The 20,821-nt window shown below is 40.7% G+C and overlaps 1 protein-coding gene across 1 annotated transcript in view; it reads left to right on the forward strand.

Annotated features, from left to right (window-relative positions):
• Positions 1–1,221: 1,221 nt before the first annotated feature.
• Positions 1,222–20,821, forward strand: part of LOC136857150 (rhotekin) — a 471,474-nt gene continuing 451,874 nt past the window's right edge. Inside the window, exon 1 of the mRNA XM_067135570.2 lies at positions 1,222–1,282. Within this exon, the coding sequence (XP_066991671.1) occupies positions 1,262–1,282 (21 nt within the window). The 5' untranslated portion in view covers positions 1,222–1,261. The remainder of the gene's footprint in view (positions 1,283–20,821) is intronic.

Here is a 20,821-nt window from a genome sequence, read left to right on the forward strand (position 1 = left end):
CGGAGACGCCGAGGTTCCGGAAATGTTGTCCCGCGGGAATTGTTTTACGTGCCAGTACATCTACCCGTACGAGGCTGGCATATTTGAACACCTTCAAATACAACAGGACTGAGCCAGGATCGAACCTGCCAAGTTGGGGTCAGAAGGCCGGCGCCTCAACCGTCTGAGCCACTCAGCTCGGCCTTCTGTGAACTATTTCTAGCCTAATGTGCTCGAGGAAATCGCTAGGCTGAACACATTACTCAGCAATATCTATTCACTTTCTGATTAGACAGCCGTTTGAGAGGCCTAAGGCGCATCGTGGGTTGTGTGGATCATGACTTTAGGTTTATTGATATTGTTTTTCATATATTTTTAGACAGGAATCTGTCTAAATAATACATTAATTATTAAGCCTATTTTGACCAGTGTCCTCAGTTTTTGGATGAAGGCCGTCCGTTAAAGTGGTGGAGTTCTGATGAGGACATTACGGATGTATATTTAAATAAAGTGTTGTGTACCGTGTCTGCATCGGGCCGACTAATCAGTTTGTGAGCAATGTCCTAATTAGTTGTGCGAGAGGTGTACTGCACCGGCTATTGTGTCATAGGCGCTTAATGTGCCAGTAGTTAGCTGACCGTACGACCGGCAAGGCGTGCTGCCCTCACTGGGAAGTAATACGCCCGCCGACACACTGTAGTGTATTGTATCTACTAACGTACAATAAAAAATATTAGTATCAAACTTGTGGGATTTGCGTAAAATATTGAAGTGAAAAAAGTGTAGTGAGTGTGCGTGTTAAGTGCGTTAATTTTAAATTTTAAAAGAAAATAATTCGGCAATACGGTATTAGCAAGGAGCTCAGGTATCATTCGTTTGTTGAAGGATTTTTTCGTGTTTGCTGTATATGAGTTCAGAGTGCTAAAAGAATATTTATTGAATATCTTCGCGAAGAATACACTTTGTAAATATACTGGTTTAATAAAATAGCTCATTCCACGTTACTTCAACATTATTTAACCTAACTGAAGTAATACTATCCCCCAATTAACGACCGAGAAAAGAACAACACTTCGACTGCGATTGATGTAATTTTTAAAGTATTTTGGAGGTGTAAATAAATCTACTCTGTTTGCTACCATCGTTTACTTTGAACTCTGCATCGTGTACTACACTCGTAATGCAGATGGCTCTGAATAGCGGTGAAGATGATAAGAAAAGGAATGGTCGCTTGTTTGAACTGGCGGTGGCTGTACAAATACAAGAAGCTGTATGTGTTGACATGGTGCAGGAAAGTCTTAAGGTAGGTGAAGCATGTAGACTTTGTCATCCAGGTTTTTAAGAGAGAACAAACTAGTGTGAAAGTACAGGTTTTGTTAAACTTAATCATTCCCTTCTTCGAGGCAGAATGTTGCGAAAGAGGGAAGTGACACTTATTTATGTGTTTGTGTGTTTAACTGTATATCATTTGTGTAAAAGAGGGTGAGAGTCACGGAAAACGCCGCTTAGGTAAACAACCCCTTGCTGTTGAAATTGGAAATCGAAACTCGAACGTGGCAAACAACTGGAGTTTCGCAGCTGCCATGTGCTGTAAAAGAGCAAATCAAGCTAGGCTGTAGTTTTAAGAGAGTTTATGTCGTGATCGGAGTCACGGAACGTCTAATTTGTACGTGGCCTAACCATACAGATGTGACTTTTCACTTCAACAACCCCAAGTGCATTGACCGGGATTCGAATCGTGGCCGTCTTAGTAAGAAGTCTTTGACTGTGCCTCTCGGCTGTCACGCACTTCCACCCCCACTCCGCTGTTATGCGCTTTATAACTTGAGTTATATAGAGGGTGACGAACATAAAACGTAATACAGTGTGTTTCAGAAGTAAATACACATCTGCTTGTCCCACTTGTTTGCAATCCCCTGCCAAGTGCCGACAATTTAGGAAAAGTGTGAGAATTTTTCCATAGCAGTAGCAGTAAGATTGATTGAAATAATTTCGTATGGCTGTTTCTAGCCGGATGCAGCCCTTGTAAGGCAGACCCTCCAGTGTGGACGGCATCTGCCATGTGTAAGTAACTGCGTGTTATTGTGGTGGACGATAGTGTTATGTGTGGTGTGTGAGTTGCAGGAATGTTGGGGACAGCACAAATATCCAGTCCCCGAGCCAAGGGAATTAACCATTTAAGGTTAGGTTAAAATCTCCGACACGGTCGAGAATCGAACTCGGGACCCTCTGAACCGAAGGCCAGCACACTAACCATTTAGCCATGGAGCCGGACATATAACGGGTGAATTATTTGTGACAGCCTGGCTGGGTGGCTCAGACAGAAGGGCCCTGACATTTTGAGCTCAAGTTGGAGGGTTCAGTCCGATAGTATTTGAAGGTGCCTAGATGCCCTACCACGTTAAAAGACCTTCTCCGGGACAAAATTCCGGCACCTCATCGTCTCTGCAAACCGTAAGAATACTTAATGGAACGTAATACTAATAACGTTATTAATACATGATTTGCAACAGTCTTATCCTTCTCCTCACTTTCGTAACACATCGAACTGAATGCTGTCGTGCACACAGTTATGAACATTGCAACTTTCCTATTTTTCCTCGTTATATCACTTGATCGTCCTTAATCAGACATCTGCCCGTGGCTTTCATAAATCACATTATTGTGCGTCAGTTCCTTAACAAACAGAACTTTCTTGAAATATAGTAGAAAGTTTATCATCTGAAGACCGAATATTCCGCAGTGCTATCTAGAAGATCATTTAACAATGAGATAGAGTGATATGTCATCATCATCATCATCATCAAGAGAGTTGATCCAGACCTCTGGATACTTTTCTTCGCAGGAAAACGTTTGTCATTGTTAGGGCGAGAAAAATCAAAACCAGACCAAACCCCATGGCGCAACAGCCCCGAAGGGCCATGGCCTACGAAGTGACCGCTGCTCAGCCCGTACGCCTGCAGATTACGAGGTGTCATGTGGTCAGAACGACGTGTCCACTCGGCCGTTATTCTTGGCTTTCTAGACCGGGGTCGCTATCTCACCGTCAGTAGCTCCAAAATTGTTATTTCGTAGACTCAGTAGACCTCGAACCAGCCCTCAGATCCCGGTAAAAATACCTGACTTAGCCGGGAATCGAACTCGGGGCCTCCGGGTAAGTGGCAAGCACGCTACACCTACACTGCGGGGCCGGCTGTTAGGATGAGATATCCTTTCATAGACAGCACTACAGAACGTTGAAACTTACTCAACTTTGAGATTGGCCCAGTATTACCTTTGATAGGTCTCCATTTAGATATTGCCAAACCGAACTATTAAAAAAATGGCATATGGCCTCCGAGGACCAAGGTCTTTCTCGTTGACGCCTATAAGTGATCTGTGCGTCTGTGAGGATAGGGCTACCTGTGATGAATATGTTGAGGACGGCATACACCCAGCCCCCGAGTTCAAACCTACCATCCCTCGAATTCGAGCCAACAGTTACACGGTCCAAACCACGCAGCCAATTTGCTCGGCAGTCACGCAAGCCATGGATACTTAAAATATGAAGCATTTCCAGCACATACCGAAAATATAAAGTCGTGAGATTAAGGATTGCCACTGTGAACAGAGACATCCACTGAATTGATGTTCTCTGGCCACTTTATTGAAATACTAGCTGTAGTACCCGGCGTTGCCCGGATAGTTTCTGAATATTTACCTTTAAGATTTGCATTACCAGTTAGTTATGTGTGATGTGAATTTTTATAGAATTCCTTTTTGACTTTCAGATTGGTATGTTATGACCTATTATGTAGTTTTAAAATTATTTAGATTTGTTTGATTTCAAGTTTTAGATTATTTAATTTTCGAGTAAAACTTCGTCCTTATGGAAGCTCGAATCGACTGGGAAGTATTTGATCCTGCCAAAAATTAATAAGCGATAACTATATGTATTTAGCCGTCGCACTATAGATACGATGTACAGGATTTCAACTGTCAATGAAACTGCCCCCCTCCCGCCCACCACCACTAAGAGATATAAAATCTGGATTGTCATCATTCATCTCAGTGGCCCAGAAAATTGTAGATTCGGCACTGTTTTCGATTATTTTTATATCTCACTCCCCCTCACCCACACCCCAAAGGGGGCTGAACATGAATTTTAAAAAAATCGGAGTGTCACTAATTATCTCAGCTACCACGAAAACTATGGATTCGATAATATTCTAGATTATTTTTATACCACCCCCCTCGCCCCCTGCCCATAAGGGTGCTAGGGGTGTCTTACCATCACGCGGTTTGTCTCCTGATACTAATTGATAAGTGTACCAAGTTTGGTGAAATTGCTCCAGTCGTTTAGGAGGAGATGTGTCATTTACACACCCACACCCACACACCCACGCACACATACATCAGTTTTTATATATAGTAAGAAGAAGAAGATAAGATTTTTATATGTAGTTTTTCGATTAATTTTATATCTCACCCCCTTCGCTCCCCACTTGGACTTGCAAAAATCCGGAGTAATACTATTCATCTCAGAGACCCTGAAATCTATGGATTCGAAACTGTTTTTAATTATTTCTATATCTCACCCATCCTTTGTTCCCCACCTAAAAGGGGACTGGACTTTTAAAAATTCTAGAGTATTACTTTTCAACTCAGTGACCCCGAAAACTATGAATTCGACACTATTCTCTATTATTATTGTAACTACCCCCCCCTGACCCTCTCCCTTAAGGGCGCTAGGGATGGCTTACCCCCCACAGTGATCGTCTCCCGATAGTAAGTAATACGTGTACCAAGATTGGTTGAAATTGCTCCAGTGGTTTAGGAGGAGATGTGTCATTTACACACACACTTCCATTTCTATATATAGTAAGATTTTTATACTTTCCATCCTCGCCCAAAGGAGTCCTATGAGTGCCTTACACAACAGTATATTTTTTCCAGATATTAAGTCTTATTTGTACCAATTTTGGTTGGCAGCTATGCCCAAACGTTCATACATAATCTCACTGCTCTAGAATCCTGGAGTTGACGTTGCCATGGTTACGGCAGTTCATTTCTTTATCCGATTCCTAGAGCAGAGGTAGTGTGGTGCCAATATCTCCGTAACGGTTGGTTTTAGGGCCTTAAAACATGGTTTTCGGGCCCGTAGGGCTCACCGAGTTTTGTTCTTTGCGTCAAGAGGATTAAATTGAGCTTTGTCTCTTCCTTATACGACAAATTCGATATTTTGCCTATATTAGCCTATTATTTTTATATTTTTCCTATAAAACCCCCGTCTTTTCAAAGATTTTAAAATGATATGCATATCGAAACCTTCCCCGGGGTGAGTAGACTCTAAATATGAAGTTTGGTTGAGATCTATCCAGCCGTTTCGACGTGATGGTGGAACAAACAAACAAACAAACAAACAAACAAACAGACAAACAGACACGAACAACTTTATTTATAAGATTTTTGTGTGTGATTGGCCGCATGATGTAAATGAATAGGTACTCATCGCTTATTCTCATGTTTGCTGGATCGAATCCCAACACCTTCGGGTGCTGTTTAAAGATGCTTAAATACGAGTGCCTGTATCCAAATGTTACATCTCCAGTTCAGAGGGCCCTTTGAATTGAAGACCAGTACGCTGACGACCTTCGGCCAAGGACCCAGACTATATTATTATTATTATTATTATTATTATTATTATTATTATTATTATTATTATTATTATTATTATTATTATTATTATTATTATTATTCCTTTCTACGTGTTATTCCCTTTGAACCGAAGACCAGTACGCTGACGACCTTCGGCCAAGGACCCAGACTATTATTATTATTATTATTATTATTATTATTATTATTATTATTATTATTATTATTATTATTCCTTTCTACGTGTTAATCCCTTTGAACCGAAGACCAGTACGCTGACGACCTTCGGCCAAGGACCCAGACTATTATTATTATTATTATTCCGTTCTACGTATTATTCATTTTTGTGCTCGTAAGTACTTTCTCTGTCTCTTTTGTTGATACATACTGCTTACCACAGTGCACTATGTCTTCTGGTATAGGCTAGAATAAATTTGTTACTTTTCTTGACCTCTCCCAGTCTCATCCTAGGCTTTGAAAATATAATTCTCTGAAATATGAACATTGCTGGTAATGCCACTACTTACTCAGCTCCCTATTATGAAAGGCATGAAAATGTCGCTCATAGGGTTGGTTGGTGCGCACCTTTCAGTAGGTTTGAAATACTGGTGTATAATAGTAACTTCTGGCTCAATGAGGAAAGCAACGGAAAACTACCACACTCCTCATATCCCTACTAAGCCTCTTCATTGACGCCTAGGCCGTCTGTGACAGTCGTTAGTGGGGCTGTTGAGGATCCAACCAGCCTTCGGGCTGAGTATTCTATATACATGGATTCTCTATCCATTTTTTAATCACAGTCATAACGACACTATTTGAAGTGCTTGAACATTATCAACAGATATTATTTGTTTCTTGTTTGTTTGTTTGTTTGTTTGTTTGTTTGTTTGTTTGTTTGTTTGTTTGTTTGTTTGTTTGTTTGTTTGTTTGTTTGTTTGTTTGTTTGTTTGTTTGTTTGTTTGTTTGTTACCTCACACCAACACAGAGAACTTATGGTGACGATGGGTTAGAATAGGGCTAGGACTGGTACGGAAGCGTCCGAGACCTTAATTAATATATACCGGCAGCATTTGCCTGATGTGAAAGCCATAGTGAGGGATGCCGACGGTGGGGTTCGAACCCACTATCTCCCAAGTGCAAGCTCATAGTTACGTAACCCAAACCGTGTAGCCAGCTTGCTCGGTATTATCATGATGACTTAAATGGCAGACAGTATCATTGGCTACAGACATATTTGTGATCGATAGATATCGACTGAAATATCACTGTGAAATATGTATGACACGTTTCTGTACGAGGAGATTGAAAATACAAGAATGTCTTATTTTCTATAGAACATTCGGTTCCCGTTTGAATTTTGAACTTCATGATACCCCCGTGGAAGTTTCACAACGGAAGTTTTAAGATTCAACCTATCGCAAATTTTATATTTTCCTGAATTTTTCATCCTCGGGAATAATATTGTAGGGATAATCCAGCAGCATTTCTTTTCCAATATCACGATGAAAAATTGCAGTAACACTGATTGACTTCGCATTAACTCATGCTCACAGAGGAAATGTTCGCAAGGAAGGCGAGGCCACCCTGCCCTTGATCTCCAAGAACAAACATTCAACAGGGCAACTTGAATTAAGATTTTGTATTCAGTATTTAAATATTTCTATACATAATACTCACGTAAACCGTTTCTAAACTATAAATGCGAGGCAGTAAACTGTTCAATTATCAGATTATCTTCAAAGTAACAGCCTTTCTGTATTTGAGAGTGTAAGTTCATATAAACCAGCTAGGGTGTTCCAAATACGGAAGACAACAATACAAATTATGTTTTGTCCCCCTACCCATTATCTATGCGAGTCAGGTGGCCGGCGTGCGATAAGCATATGACGTGCTAAGTCAGCTGAATCACCGACTGCTTACCTGCCTAGCTGTCGTTACTGAACATACAATTCATTACCTGTACAGAAACTAAAAGTTAATAGAGAACGTACTTGTTTATTATCAGCAAGACGAGCTAGAAAATTGAAATTTGGAAAAATTATAGCTTTTAGCCTATAACCGACGGTAAAACTACGAGATGTGTACATTTTTTATTTTTTACCCCCGGAAAGAATCGAAATATGGAGGCAACTTTAATGACGGTGCAGAGCTTCCTTTCGAGGTACTTGGTGTCTAAATGGTAAGTCGTATTACGAAACGAAAGGCACAGTCTCGTTCAATTTGGAGTGATCTAAACTTTGGTCCTATGACATTTTTTCCTATCTCTATCCCTTACACGTCAGATTTGTCTCTGTTTCTCGATTGTAGGTAAATTGTTCACTTTTTCCACGCATAATTCATACTTCGAATAACTTATAGGAAAGATAGAATTATCAAATTCTACAAGGACATTGGCCCACCCAGTAGCCATATGTGAGCCAAATTTTATGTGTGTAGCTGTCACATAATTATCCGAAAAGTAATGCGCTGTTAGACAACCTTACCCAAATGTCACTCTAGTCAACGTTTCTAACTCAATCTGACCCATGAATAGATGAGATACGAGAAAATTTCATAGGACCAGCCACTTAGACCGCTAAATACGACGTCTTATGGTACGATATGTTTGTCGATATTACGTACAGTTTAGCAGCAGTTAATTTGTAAATGAAGGTCTGCAATATTGTAAAAATGCGTATACTTCCGTATTTCGATCTACAGTATATATATATATATATATATATATATATATATATACATTGAGGTCGATTTGTAGGGATCGTGAAAGGGGTGTTTCCTATTGTAATCAGTACTCCCAACCATCGACTTTGACTGGCAGTAGGAATGGGGTCCTTCTACAACTCCTGTGTAACTGGCATTCCCTTCTCGATTTGACTTACAGAAGGCAAGAGAGCATGCAGTTTTGTTTAAAACTCCCCTACCCAATTGTGTTTGGCTGTAGGCAAGGTTTCCCGCCATTATAAACAAATGTACCAATCTAAAATGTGACTGGCATTAGGCATAGTGGCCTGCTATTTTAATGGAAACTCACCAACTCGGTGTGACTTGCATTAAGCTGGCTGGCAGTAGGAAAAGGGGCCTGTCATTATAATGATAACAGCACAACTCAATTTTGACTGGGAGTAGGGAAGTTGCCTGCTATTATAATAAAAATTCGTCAACTGTAATCTGTGTGGAAGTAGGAAAGGGAGCTGCCATTGTAACGAAAACTCCCCAAATCGATTGTGAACTGCGCAGTAGGCAACGGGATCTGCCATTATAATGTAAACTTCCCAACTCGATTGTGAATGGCAGTAGGCAAGTGAGCTTCCGCAACTCACACTTTAGGCCTACATTGTTTCTCGGATAACGTTAAGAGACATGCAATAAAACATCTTATTCACTGCATATACAGGAATTTACTTCGATATCCGTATACAGTGTACCATACCGTAGCGAAGCACGGGTACATTTGCCACTACTAGCAATAAAACCCATGGCGCAACAGCCCTGAAGAGCCATGGCCTACCAAGCCACCACTGCTTAGCCCGAAGACCTGCAGATTATGAGGTGTGCGATTAGGACGACGAATCCTCTCGGCCGTTATTCTTGGCTTTCTAGTCTGGACACTAGCAATACCAGATCGAAAATCAGACTATTAATTTGGGATGTAATTATATCAACCCCAGAACTCTTCTTCTTGGCCTTTTCTCAGTTACTTGAAGTCGGCACTATTTGTCGATTAAGCCCAATTTTACGGCTGATGCTTTTCCTGGTGCCAACCGTATGGGGAGGATGTACTATATTCTCTATTGCGTATTCCCGTGTTGGTGAGTAGTGTGATGTGTTTAATATAAATGGAGATATGTGTTAGGACAAACACAATACCCATTCCGTCACCTAGAGGTGTCTGTCATCCCCGATCCGACCAAGAACCCAACCCGGAGCCCTCTACTATAAACCAAAGGCTACTACGCTGACCATTCAGCCAAGGAGTTGGATATTTTAACCCTAGAACGCTAGCGTTATTTGTTATTTTAGGGGTGCTTATTGCATGAGTGACAAAATATGAAGTTAAGAAGAATGAAACCCGTTCTTTTTATTTTAATGATTACAAAAAGATTTACAATCATTTAATTAGTTCGAGATCTAATAATGTTGAAACTATGTTAGACAAGTAAAAAAAATATTGTGTTTTTTTTTTACCTTTAAAATTTATGTCTAACAGTTTGCAACGCACATTTTCAAAATGTTGGGTGCTCAGCCCAGAGGCTGGTTTGGACCTCAGCAGCTCCGCCATCAGCCGTCGTAGGTGGCCAAGGTGTCACTGAAAGGGCGTACTAGGGAAATGAGGAGTGATGTAGTTTCCCGTTGCTTTCCTCACTGAGTCAGAAGTTGCTATTACGTATCAGTCTACCAAGCCCACTAAATTGCCCGCACCAACCGACTCTATGAGCAACATCTTCACACCATTCGTAACAGGGACTGGCTGCACAAGGAATGGCATCACTCATACCTCGGTCACTTTCGTGTTGTCAAAGCCAAGAATGAGACTCAGGCAGGTGAATGAATGTAGTAAGTTTGTTCTAGCCCACATCAGAAGACATAGTTCAGTCTAAACAGTAGGCCTTGGGAGCGAAGGCATCATTTTGAAATTATATGACATAAAAAAATTAGGATTAATTTCACATCAGAAACTACCTGTTGCCATTTCTTGTTGAATACATTCTGAGCTCGACTAGTGTGGCTGGCTGTTACGAAAGGTGTTTCTCACAGTGTCAGTTGTTCTGAAGTAGCACTTCCTGGCTCAGTGAGGAAAGCAATGGCAGAGTACCTTACTCCTTAGCTTCCTGTTACACCTCATTTTAACGTTGCTATCGGCTTTTACGGTTCTCCTGTATAACTTTCGGTGGAGCTGTTTGAGGATACATCCACCCTTCACGTTGGTGACTTAGCAGAAATTCAAAATTATTATCCTAACATTCTCTGGGTTATGTTTGGGTAGGAATTTTAAATTCATTCTCTTCTGAATTTTCTTCACGAGTCTGAATCCACATCATTGCACACCTCATAACCGTACTTGGCTTAGCGGGCAATCGAACTCGTAATAGTCGAGCGGGGAGGTAATATTCTAATCCTGAGATCACGCCGAAAGACTAGAAATATGAGTTTTATTTTATTCTTCATTGGTATTCGAGTGTAACTCTCCAATGAATGTGTAGCTCGTAAGTATGAGATACTCGGAACAAAACCGAAGTTTACATGTGAAGAAGATACGACCAGAAAAAAGTTTTAATATGGCAAAGAAATACAGGAACGAAATAATTTGAAATGTAAAATTCTGTTTACGATTGTAGCTCGAGAACTGAATACATTTCATGTACTATAATTCAACGTAACGTGAGAAACATGCAAATGTTAGTTCGATTGTATGAAGCAAGAGTTTGCAGTAGTTCACGCGGAACCACTCACCGACGAAGAAGAAGAAGAACAACAATTAAGTGATTAGTCACCAGATTTATAAATTTGTCCATGTCAGAGCAGTCAGCAGGCTGCAATATTAACTCAGTCAGCAATAGATGATAATAATAATGTTGAAATTACTTCGTATTTAGGAAAGATCTCGATGAATTAAGCTGTGCATGTCATCGGCCTTTAGTGGCGGAGTAATGTGAGGCGAATGGAGGAGAACAATGGACCTGGCTTTGAAGGGTAAGAGAAGCAGAAGGATACCAAAACGACGATGGCTAGGTTCATTTCGTAATGATTTGAAGGTAAAAGGTATGGAACTATTGATGGCACAGACCTAGTTGTAAATAGAGTAATGTGGGCGTGATAAGTTCATTCAAAGAGACTTGCAGACTGAAAACCAAAACATTCGACGATGAAGATGTTTTCTTTGTCAGTGAGTGGTATAACGTCGCAATTCGGTGGCACAAGGATGGGAAAGGCCTAGGATTGGGCACGTAGCAGCCGTGGCCGCGTAAGGTACAGACCCTAACCGCACGGCCATTATTATTAGTATTATTATTATTTCCCACTATCAACAACCCTGAAAGTGCTTCTTTGTGGTTTCTCATTTTTAAATTATGTCTATCGCTGTTTCCTTCCACTTCTAGCCATTCGTTACCTCGTCGTCGCCAAAAACCTAAATGAGTTAGCACAACGTTAATGGACATAACAAAAGAAAAGTATAAAGGAAAAGTATAAAAGGTCGTTTTGATGAAGATGGAGTTTTGTTCTCTTACAAAAGGCTCTGCTGTTGTAAAACACTCTTGAATGTATTCTTCAGGGGATACCATTTATTTCCGCATAATTAAAATGTAGTTTGCTGGTGGCGACGTTCTTATCGCGTTGGTGGTCGGAGTGGACTTGGAAGCTTATCTCCTAGGGCTGTGATTTACGTGTGTTTATTCTGGCGAGGTAAAAGCTGATAACATCCCTCTCTCCCCTTCCTCCAAGCTATTCTCTTTCCTGTAGCGACGTGTACTCCGACAATGTACTGTACGTCGTACCTAGCCATAGTGGTTTATAAACATGGGTAAGGCAAGTTATTCTCACGTGATTTTCATGTGTTGAAGTTGGGGGAGTTCTTGATTCGATTTTATCACGAAGCAGCTCTCTCGAAAGTATTAGACAGAAACAGATTCATAGTTCTCACGAAGTTATAGTACTGTTCTTGTTTCCTGGATTAGGTGCTTATTGCAGAAGAATTTGTGCCCAATTTTTTGAAAATTTAGTTACATGTTCTAGGTAATCCTTTTATTCTCCTCAAAAATGATATTTCATTTATTATTAATTAAAATTGTCCAGAACTTGCACACAGTACTCAGTCTAAATTTCCACTAGCTGACGAGTTACACGCTTATTGCTTGCCTTATGTTTCCATTAAATATTGTACGCGCACTTTTTAGTGATAGACTTTTGTACTCGGTTGAGGAGTAAGAAGGGAGCACTGCCGGTTCCGGTATTACTGCCAACCTAATGGAAATGAAATCTGAATTGAATCGATAGTATGATCGATCGATATGAAATTTCTAAACCTTGTCCGACTCGTTGGCTGAACGGTCAGCGTACTGGCCTTTGGTTCTGAGGGTCCCGGGTTCGATTCCCGGCCGGGTCGGGAATTTTAACCTTAATTGGTTATTTCCAATGGCACGGGGGCTGGGTGTATGTGTTGTCTGCATCATAATTTCATCCTCATAATGACGCGCAGGTCACCTACGGGAGTCAAATAGAAAGACCTGCACCTGGCGAGCCGAACCCGTTCTGGGATATCCCAGCACTAAAAGCCATACGACATTTCATTTCTAAACCTTTATTATCTTACGCCAACAACTGTGTCACACACACAATATATGATACTGTATAACATTTCTCGATGTGAAACTTGTTCCTAACATGAATTCTATAGTTTGGCTTTGTTGTGTAAACAACAACAGTACGAGTACTTAAAGTGTACGCCAGATGTCGCACAGCGATGATAAGCGATTCTTAGTTTCTTTTTTTTTTTTTTTTCAAGGTTGCCAATACGAATCTCGAAAATAACCGAAGTCGACCGATTCAGCACTAGGGTGTAAATCTATCGCTAAAAAGTGCGCAGATAATACATTATAACCTTTTTTGCTGAACGGCTATTGATTAGTCGCTAGCGTTCTGCTTCTAAAATCACGGTTTTACACTGTAAGTCTCGTGTTATCCATTAAAGCAGCCGATATCGCAATGTATCGCAGTGGAATGACTCCAGTTCCGAATTTTAGTTTCAATGATGATGATGCTTGTTGTTTAAAGGGGCCTAACATCGAGGTCATCGGCCTGATTTTAGTTTCAAAACATGCGAAGATTAACGAGTCAAGTACAGGCTCTGTAAAGATTTCGAAGGTCTTGAGAAATGACTGTGTTTACGTTCTAATAGCCTACACTCTTACATCGCTAAGTGTCAGCTTGGGTGCAGCAACCTTCGTAGAAAAACTGCTCTGATCTTGGAAAGAAGTTCCCCGCGTCACCGATTGGGCCAATACGGAGTGCGCTGATGTAGGGTAAACGTCGACAGCACAGTATCAAGGGCCAACGTATTCTCGTTGATGTAATCTTCTTTTATTATTCTCTTCATCAATAAATATAAAACTGCAAGAAGTTTTATAAGATTGTTCTTTATGTGACAAGCACAATTATTTCCTCCGAGCAGATTTAATTATTAAAAATGTCCACTCCACTTAGCCTGAAAGAATCCATAAATATTTGAATCCTTTTATGAATAACACATCGAAAATGCGAGTTGCATAAAAACATATTTAGCTATATCATAATGACTTTATGGCATCAAAACTAGAAATATTGTAGAATAAACCATAATTTAATGGCATTATGGCACCAGAATTAGAAATGTGTTGTATTTATATTTCATATGAAAAGGAAAACACCAATATGTTTCTTTAAAATAAACTACAACCGTGCGATCTTTACTCTTAGAATGATTTTTTTTTTACTCTGGTGAAATTAAGCATATATTCATTTTCTTACACTTAAAACAATTACTAGTAACAACTAGACTTAACATAGGGTGGTGATATTCCGCAGAAACGATACTACGCAAAATACTTATAAAGGCCTGCACTTCTGTATTTTCATTTTTCACCACTTTGTAATGTGTTTTGAAACTGCGATACAATGCGAAATTTATTCTGAAAGCGATATAAACACAAAACTAGCATTTTTTTCAATTACAAATTTTATTTATTCTTCACATACAACTTAAACTAAGGAGTTGTGCAGCCTTGAATTTCCTGCAAATTCTGTTGGCTGTTAAGCTCAAACACACAGAGTTTGCCCAAGCAGTTCTACAATGTATATGATGTCCTGCCGATATTGTAAATATAAACAAACCCCACGGCACTGCAGCCCTTGAAGGGCCTTGGCCTACCAAGCGACCGCTGCTCAGCCTGGAGGCCTGCAGATTACGAGGTGTCGTGTGGTCAGCATGACGAATCTTCTCGGCCGTTATTCTTGGCATTCTAGACCGCGGCCGCTATCTCACCGTCAGATAGCTCCTCATTTCTAATCACGTAGGCTGAGTGGACCTCGAACCAGCCCTCAGGGCCAGGTAAAAATCCCTGACCTGGCCGGGAATCGAACCCGGGGCCTCCGGGTAAGAGGCAGATACGCTACTCCTACACCACGGGGCTGGCGATATTGTAAATGCTGAAACATGTTTCAGAAAACACCATTTAATTGTAAGGGATAGTAGAACACGAATGACAGGAAAAAAGTTTCGGTATGTTCTTCAACACTGTCACTGATTCATGAACATAACTTCGGATTTTTTGTTTTATTTTTATTATTGTAATGTTGCATCTGTTATGCTTTATGCACAGTTGTATTATATTACATGCATATTTTTTTTCCTATTAGCTCTATTGAAATGCGATTTTTTACCAAGCTCGGTAGCTGCAGTCGCTTAAGTGCGGCCATTATCCAGTATTCGGGAGACAGTGGGTTCTAACCCCACTGTCGGCAGTCCTGAAGATGGTTTTCCGTGGTTTCCCATTTTCGCATCAAGCAAATGCTGGGACTTGTACCTTAATTAAGGCCACGGTCGCTTCCTCCCCACCGAACGAGTTGGCCGTGCGGTTAGGAGCGCGCAGCTGTGAGCTCGCATCCGGGAGATAGTGGGTTCGAATCCCACTATCGGCATCCCTGAAGATGGTTTGCCGTGGTTCCCCATTTTCACAGCAGTCAAATGCTGGGGCTGTACCATAATTAAGGCCACGGCCGCTTCCTTCCCATTCCTAGGCCTTTCCTGTCCCATCGTTGCCATAAGACCTATCTGTGTCGGTGCGACGTAAAACAAATTGGCAACAACAAGCTTCCTTCCCACACTTAGCCCTTTCCTGTCCTATCGTCGCCATAAGACCTATCTGTGTCGATGCGACGTAAAACAAATTGGCAACAACAAGCTTCCTTCCCACACTTAGCCCTTTCCTGCCCTATCGTCGCCATAAGACCTATCTGTGTCGGTGCGACGTAAAACAAATTGGCAACAACAAGCTTCCTTCCCACACTTAGCCCTTTCCTGTCCTATCGTCGCCATAAGTCCTATCTGTGTCGGTGCGAAGTAAAACAAAATAGCAACAACAAGCTTCCTTCCCACACTTAGCCCTTTCCTGTCCTATCGTCGCCATAAGACCTATCTGTGTCGGTGCGACGTAAAACAAATTGGCAACAACAAGCTTCCTTCCCACACTTAGACCTTTCCTGTCCTATCGTCGCCATAAGTCCTATCTGTGTCGGTGCTAAGTAAAACAAAATAGCAACAACAAGCTTCCTTCCCACACTTAGCCCTTTCCTGTCCCATCGTTGCCATAAGACCTATCTGTGTCGGTGCGACGTAAAACAAATTGGCAACAACAAGCTTTCTTCCCACACTTAGGCCTTTCCTGTCCTATCGTCGCCATGTCCTATCTGTGTCGGTGCGAAGTAAAACAAAATAGCAACAACAAGCTTCCTTCCCACACTTAGCCCTTTCCTGTCCCATCGTCGCCATAAGACCTATCTGTGTCGGTGCGACGTAAAACAAATTGGCAACAACAAGCTTTCTTCCCACACTTAGCCCTTTCCTGTCCTATCGTCGCCATAAGTCCTATCTTTGTCGGTGCGAAGTAAAACAAAATAGCAACAACAAGCTTCCTTCCCACACTTAGCCCTTTCCTGTCCCATCGTTGCCATAAGACCTATCTGTGTCGGTGCGACGTAAAACAAATTGGCAACAACAAGCTTTCTTCCCACACTTAGCCCTTTCCTGTCCTATCGTCGCCGTAAGTCCTATCTGTGTCGGTGCGACGTAAAACAAATTGGCAACAACAAGCTTTCTTCCCACACTTAGCCCTTTCCTGTCCTATCGTCGCTATAAGTCCTATCTGTGTCGGTGCGAAGTAAAACAAAATAGCAACAACAAGCTTCCTTCCCACACTTAGCCCTTTCCTGTCCTATCGTCGCCATAAGTCCTGTCTGTGTCGGTGCGACGTAAAGCAACTTGTTAAAAAAAGCGATATTAATTTCCCATTAATATTGTCAAGACACATATTGATCAGAATGAACTGGAATTCTGTAGTTTTCTCCAAAACGCTACAAGATACTACATATACAAACCGAAATACTAAATTTCTAACTTCAAAACGCTAAAAATCATCACTTCTATATACAACCGATTACTGCAAAACTATTCTAATATAGCGATAATAACAATCAAAACATATCATACGTTAAAATATCGAGTGAGAATTATAAATTTAATAATAAATACTAAGACTCAAATATACCTTTTTTAATATTTGTTCTGTGTCCCATAAACTTTTTGCGATTTTTGGACACGTTGGGGTGAATGAATTTTGCCCTGAAGGGGTTCTTTTACTTGCCAATAAATCTACTGACACGAGGCTGGTGTATTTGAACATCTTCAAATACCATCGCACGGAGACGGGATCCACTATGCCAGCTCGGACTCGGGAAGAAAGCGCACCACCGCCTGAGTCGCAAATATAAATTAAGATAACATTAACATAAACTTCTGTAAGATATGAAATATATCTGCATATAATCATAGATGTTCGCTATAATAATAGAGATGAATGAAGGGAAGGAGTAGTGTAGAAAAGCGAAAGTGAAAGGAGGAAAAACAAGTAAAGCAAGTAGAAGAAGAAAAATTTTAAGTTTTTCTAGACAGACACGCTTAAAAACTGAATCAGCCTAGATGCCCAGAGTCGTCCACCTCGTAGGTGATTCCACTATTGTGTGTGTGTGTGTGTGTGTGTGTGTGTGTGTGTGTGTGTGTGTGTGTGTGTGTGTGTGTGTGTGTGTATGTGTGTGTGTGTGTGTGTGTGTGTGTGTCTCCCCGGCTCCATGGCTAAATGCTGGCCTTTAGTTACAGGGGTCCCCGGTTCGATTCCCGGCGGGGTCGGGAATTTTAACCATCATTGGTTAATTTCGCTGGCACTAGGGCTGGGTGTATGTGTCGTCTTCATCATAATTTCATCCTCATCACGACGCGCAGGTCGCCTACGGGAGTCAAATCAAAAGACCTGCACCTGGCGAGCCGAACATGTCCTCGGACACTCCCGGTACATTTTTATGCATAAATGTTCCAAGCCGGCATTTTATTTGTCTTTAGATATGGTAAAAATTATTTTCAAAACGTGTAGTTATAAAGCTCTATTTTAGACTGTACTTCCTCTGTAAGAATGAAACAGCGGTATCAGTCGGTGCATTGATGCGTAGCAACATACACGTCTCGGAGGGATTGAAATGCGTCATATTATTACGGGAGACACAATGGTATGAAAGGTAGAACAAAAGAACTCGTTATAACTTTATTACATTTTGTCATACGCAACACATATATTTACGACGGAAAAGGAATGTGGTCGCAAGTTGTGATAGGACATTAGCACTCGTGGGACGAGTAGGTACTATCTGTCTCAAAAGTAATTTCATATTCACTAATCCAATATGTAGCTTTTTTTTTTTTCTTTGCTGGTCTGGTAAGAAATATAAGAGAGCAATTGGTGACTGAGCAATGACTGTAACAGATTATCAACACGATTCTCATATTGCTTTATATTTGGACGTGTTTTCTGAAAGAGACGGGAGTGCATTTACGCGACAAATTGTTTGTGCCGAACAGAATCACTGCGTTAATGAGAACTCTTTCTCTGTTGAAGCATGCGTAGATAAAAAAGTGGAGAAATCTGGGAGGTATTATGACTGTTTACATCGAGCAGTTTCGTTGTAATAAATGAAAGGTACCAGTTATGTACGCATATAAACTCCAGACCCCATAGCTTCTAAAAGAACTGTTCACATGGAGAAAAATTGCTTTCCAAACCGAAATGAGCTGGAAAAGCGATTAGTCGTCCCGATTCTCGAAACGAGAGCAATACCATTTCGCCGGAACGCTCTCGCCTTCCCAACACATGATTGAACGTGTCTGGTTGTAATTCTATTCCAAATGACGACTATACCAAGCTATTTTCTCTTATATGCCGCTGCGTTCTCTCAGTCTATGTCAGACCGCGACATATTCAGAAATGATTCATGTTTATCATAGTTTGCCATAGTGGGGACGATATGTAGGCTATATATGTATGAATGTATGTTACATGCCATTTTATGCCGAATGTAGCCGTGCTGAGTGGGTTGAGGCACTGGTCTTCTGGCCCCAACTCGAAATGTTCCATCGTGGCTCAGTCCGGTGGTATTTGAAGGTGGTCAAATACGTCAGCCTTGTATCGGTAGATTTACTGGCACGTAAAAGAACTCCCGCGAGACTGAATTCCGGCACCTAGGCGTCTCCGAAAACCGTAAAAGTAGTTAGTCGGACGTAAAGCCAATAACATTATTAATATTTTATGTTGAAATTATAGAGCTAGATATGTTCAGAGACGATGATTGTATATTACACCGTGTTACCTAAAAGTCCGTTAACATTTGCGACGCAATACTTCATGGAATATTAGAGGTAGCGAGGTAATAATTGACATACATGACTGGCATGACATGGGGTTTTATCGACACCAAAATAAAGTACACAAGAATCGCAAGTCTAACGCGATCATCCGACCTCATTAGAGATGTTAAAAGACAACACCCGACGGCAATTTCTCACCATACCTACGGATACGCTGTACAGTGTTGCTCACAACATTGTCCCTCGACTACAGGTATTGTTGATGAATGGCGTTTTACATGTTGGGCGTGTGTTATTAAGAGCTTCGTCTTTACTAAACCTCGATTGTTATGGTAATTATTGCTTATGTATCGTATGAAGTGCCATATTTTAGTTATTTTGTGTACTTTATGTTGGTGTCAATAAAAGCCCATGTCATGCCAATCGTGTGTGTCAGTTATTATCTCTCTACCTTCAATATTCCGTGAAGTATTTCCTCGCAAATGTTAACGGACTTTTGGATCACCCTGTATATTTAAATTACATGTTATTCTGAATATTTTCGGTTTATATTTTCTTGATTATATCTGTTGTGCATAATATGATATCTATAGAAATGAAATGACGTCTGTCTGTCTGTCTGTCTGTCTGTCTGTCTGTCTGTCTGTCTGTCTGTCTGTCTGTCTGTCTGTCTGTCTGTCTGTCTGTCTGTCTGTCTGTCTGTCTGTCTGTCTGTCTGTCTGTCTGTCTGTCTGTCAAGTCGATATCACATCTAAATTTCTTGGCGGAATTTCATGAAACCCCGCACAAACATTCTTCAGAATACTGCCCTGGAAGTGCTTTTACATCATTTGCGAAATTATATGCAAAAACGTATAAAAGCTTGAACTGATGTCTTTCTCTTTCAATCATGTCAAAACTACAAGAAAAGTTGATAATGAAGCTTAATACTGATATATCTCAGATACTCAGTTCATACACAGGCGTATTCTGAGTTTCCAATAATTAACCGTTCCCAAATGGTGGCAATTAATATGTAGGTATTTATTCTATTGAACATATGAATGTTTAATCCGCGAAAAAAGAAAATAATGGACAAATATTTAGTTCTGTCGTATATTAAATCGCAACATCTATATAAATAAAATTGTTCGTGTCTGTTTGTCTGTTTGTTCCACCATCACGTCGAAACGGCTGGATAGATCTCAACCAAACTTCATATTTAGAGTATACTCCTCCCGGGGAAGGTTTAGATATGCATATCATTTTAAAATCTTTGAATAGACGGGGGTTTATAGGAAAACCAGAATGGTTTTCCTCCAATTTCTCTTGTACTATTGATTTTCTGTAAACTTAGTTTACCGTACGTGAAACGTCTCTTCATTATAAACAACTTTCGTTATGTTCATAATTTACCTTACTCTTTACATGACGGAGAAATTTACAATTTTCTGCTGGTAACATGCTCTGCATTGAGTGACCAACAGACCGACAACGAACCTACAGGTTACCATGGCAACGTCTCTGACTGCATGCCAGCAGGGAAGTAACGTATTGCCATTTTCCTCATCATGCTTTTAAATTCGTGGTTGTTCCTTGGGTAGAAGGCAAGAGAGACGTCAATCGGCCTATCTGCGGGATATTGGCGGAATATCGTTGGATGTTATAACCGCCTTCGAATAGATTAAGTAATAACACCATTAGTCATCTTCTTATTATTTGTTTACCTAGGAAACAATGGACCTGATTTTCTCCTCTGTTTCCGCTTTATTATATCCATAACTCACA

The sequence above is a fragment of the Anabrus simplex genome, chromosome 1 (genome assembly GCF_040414725.1).
Source record: "Anabrus simplex isolate iqAnaSimp1 chromosome 1, ASM4041472v1, whole genome shotgun sequence".
Classification (NCBI taxonomy): Eukaryota; Metazoa; Arthropoda; class Insecta; order Orthoptera; family Tettigoniidae; genus Anabrus; species Anabrus simplex.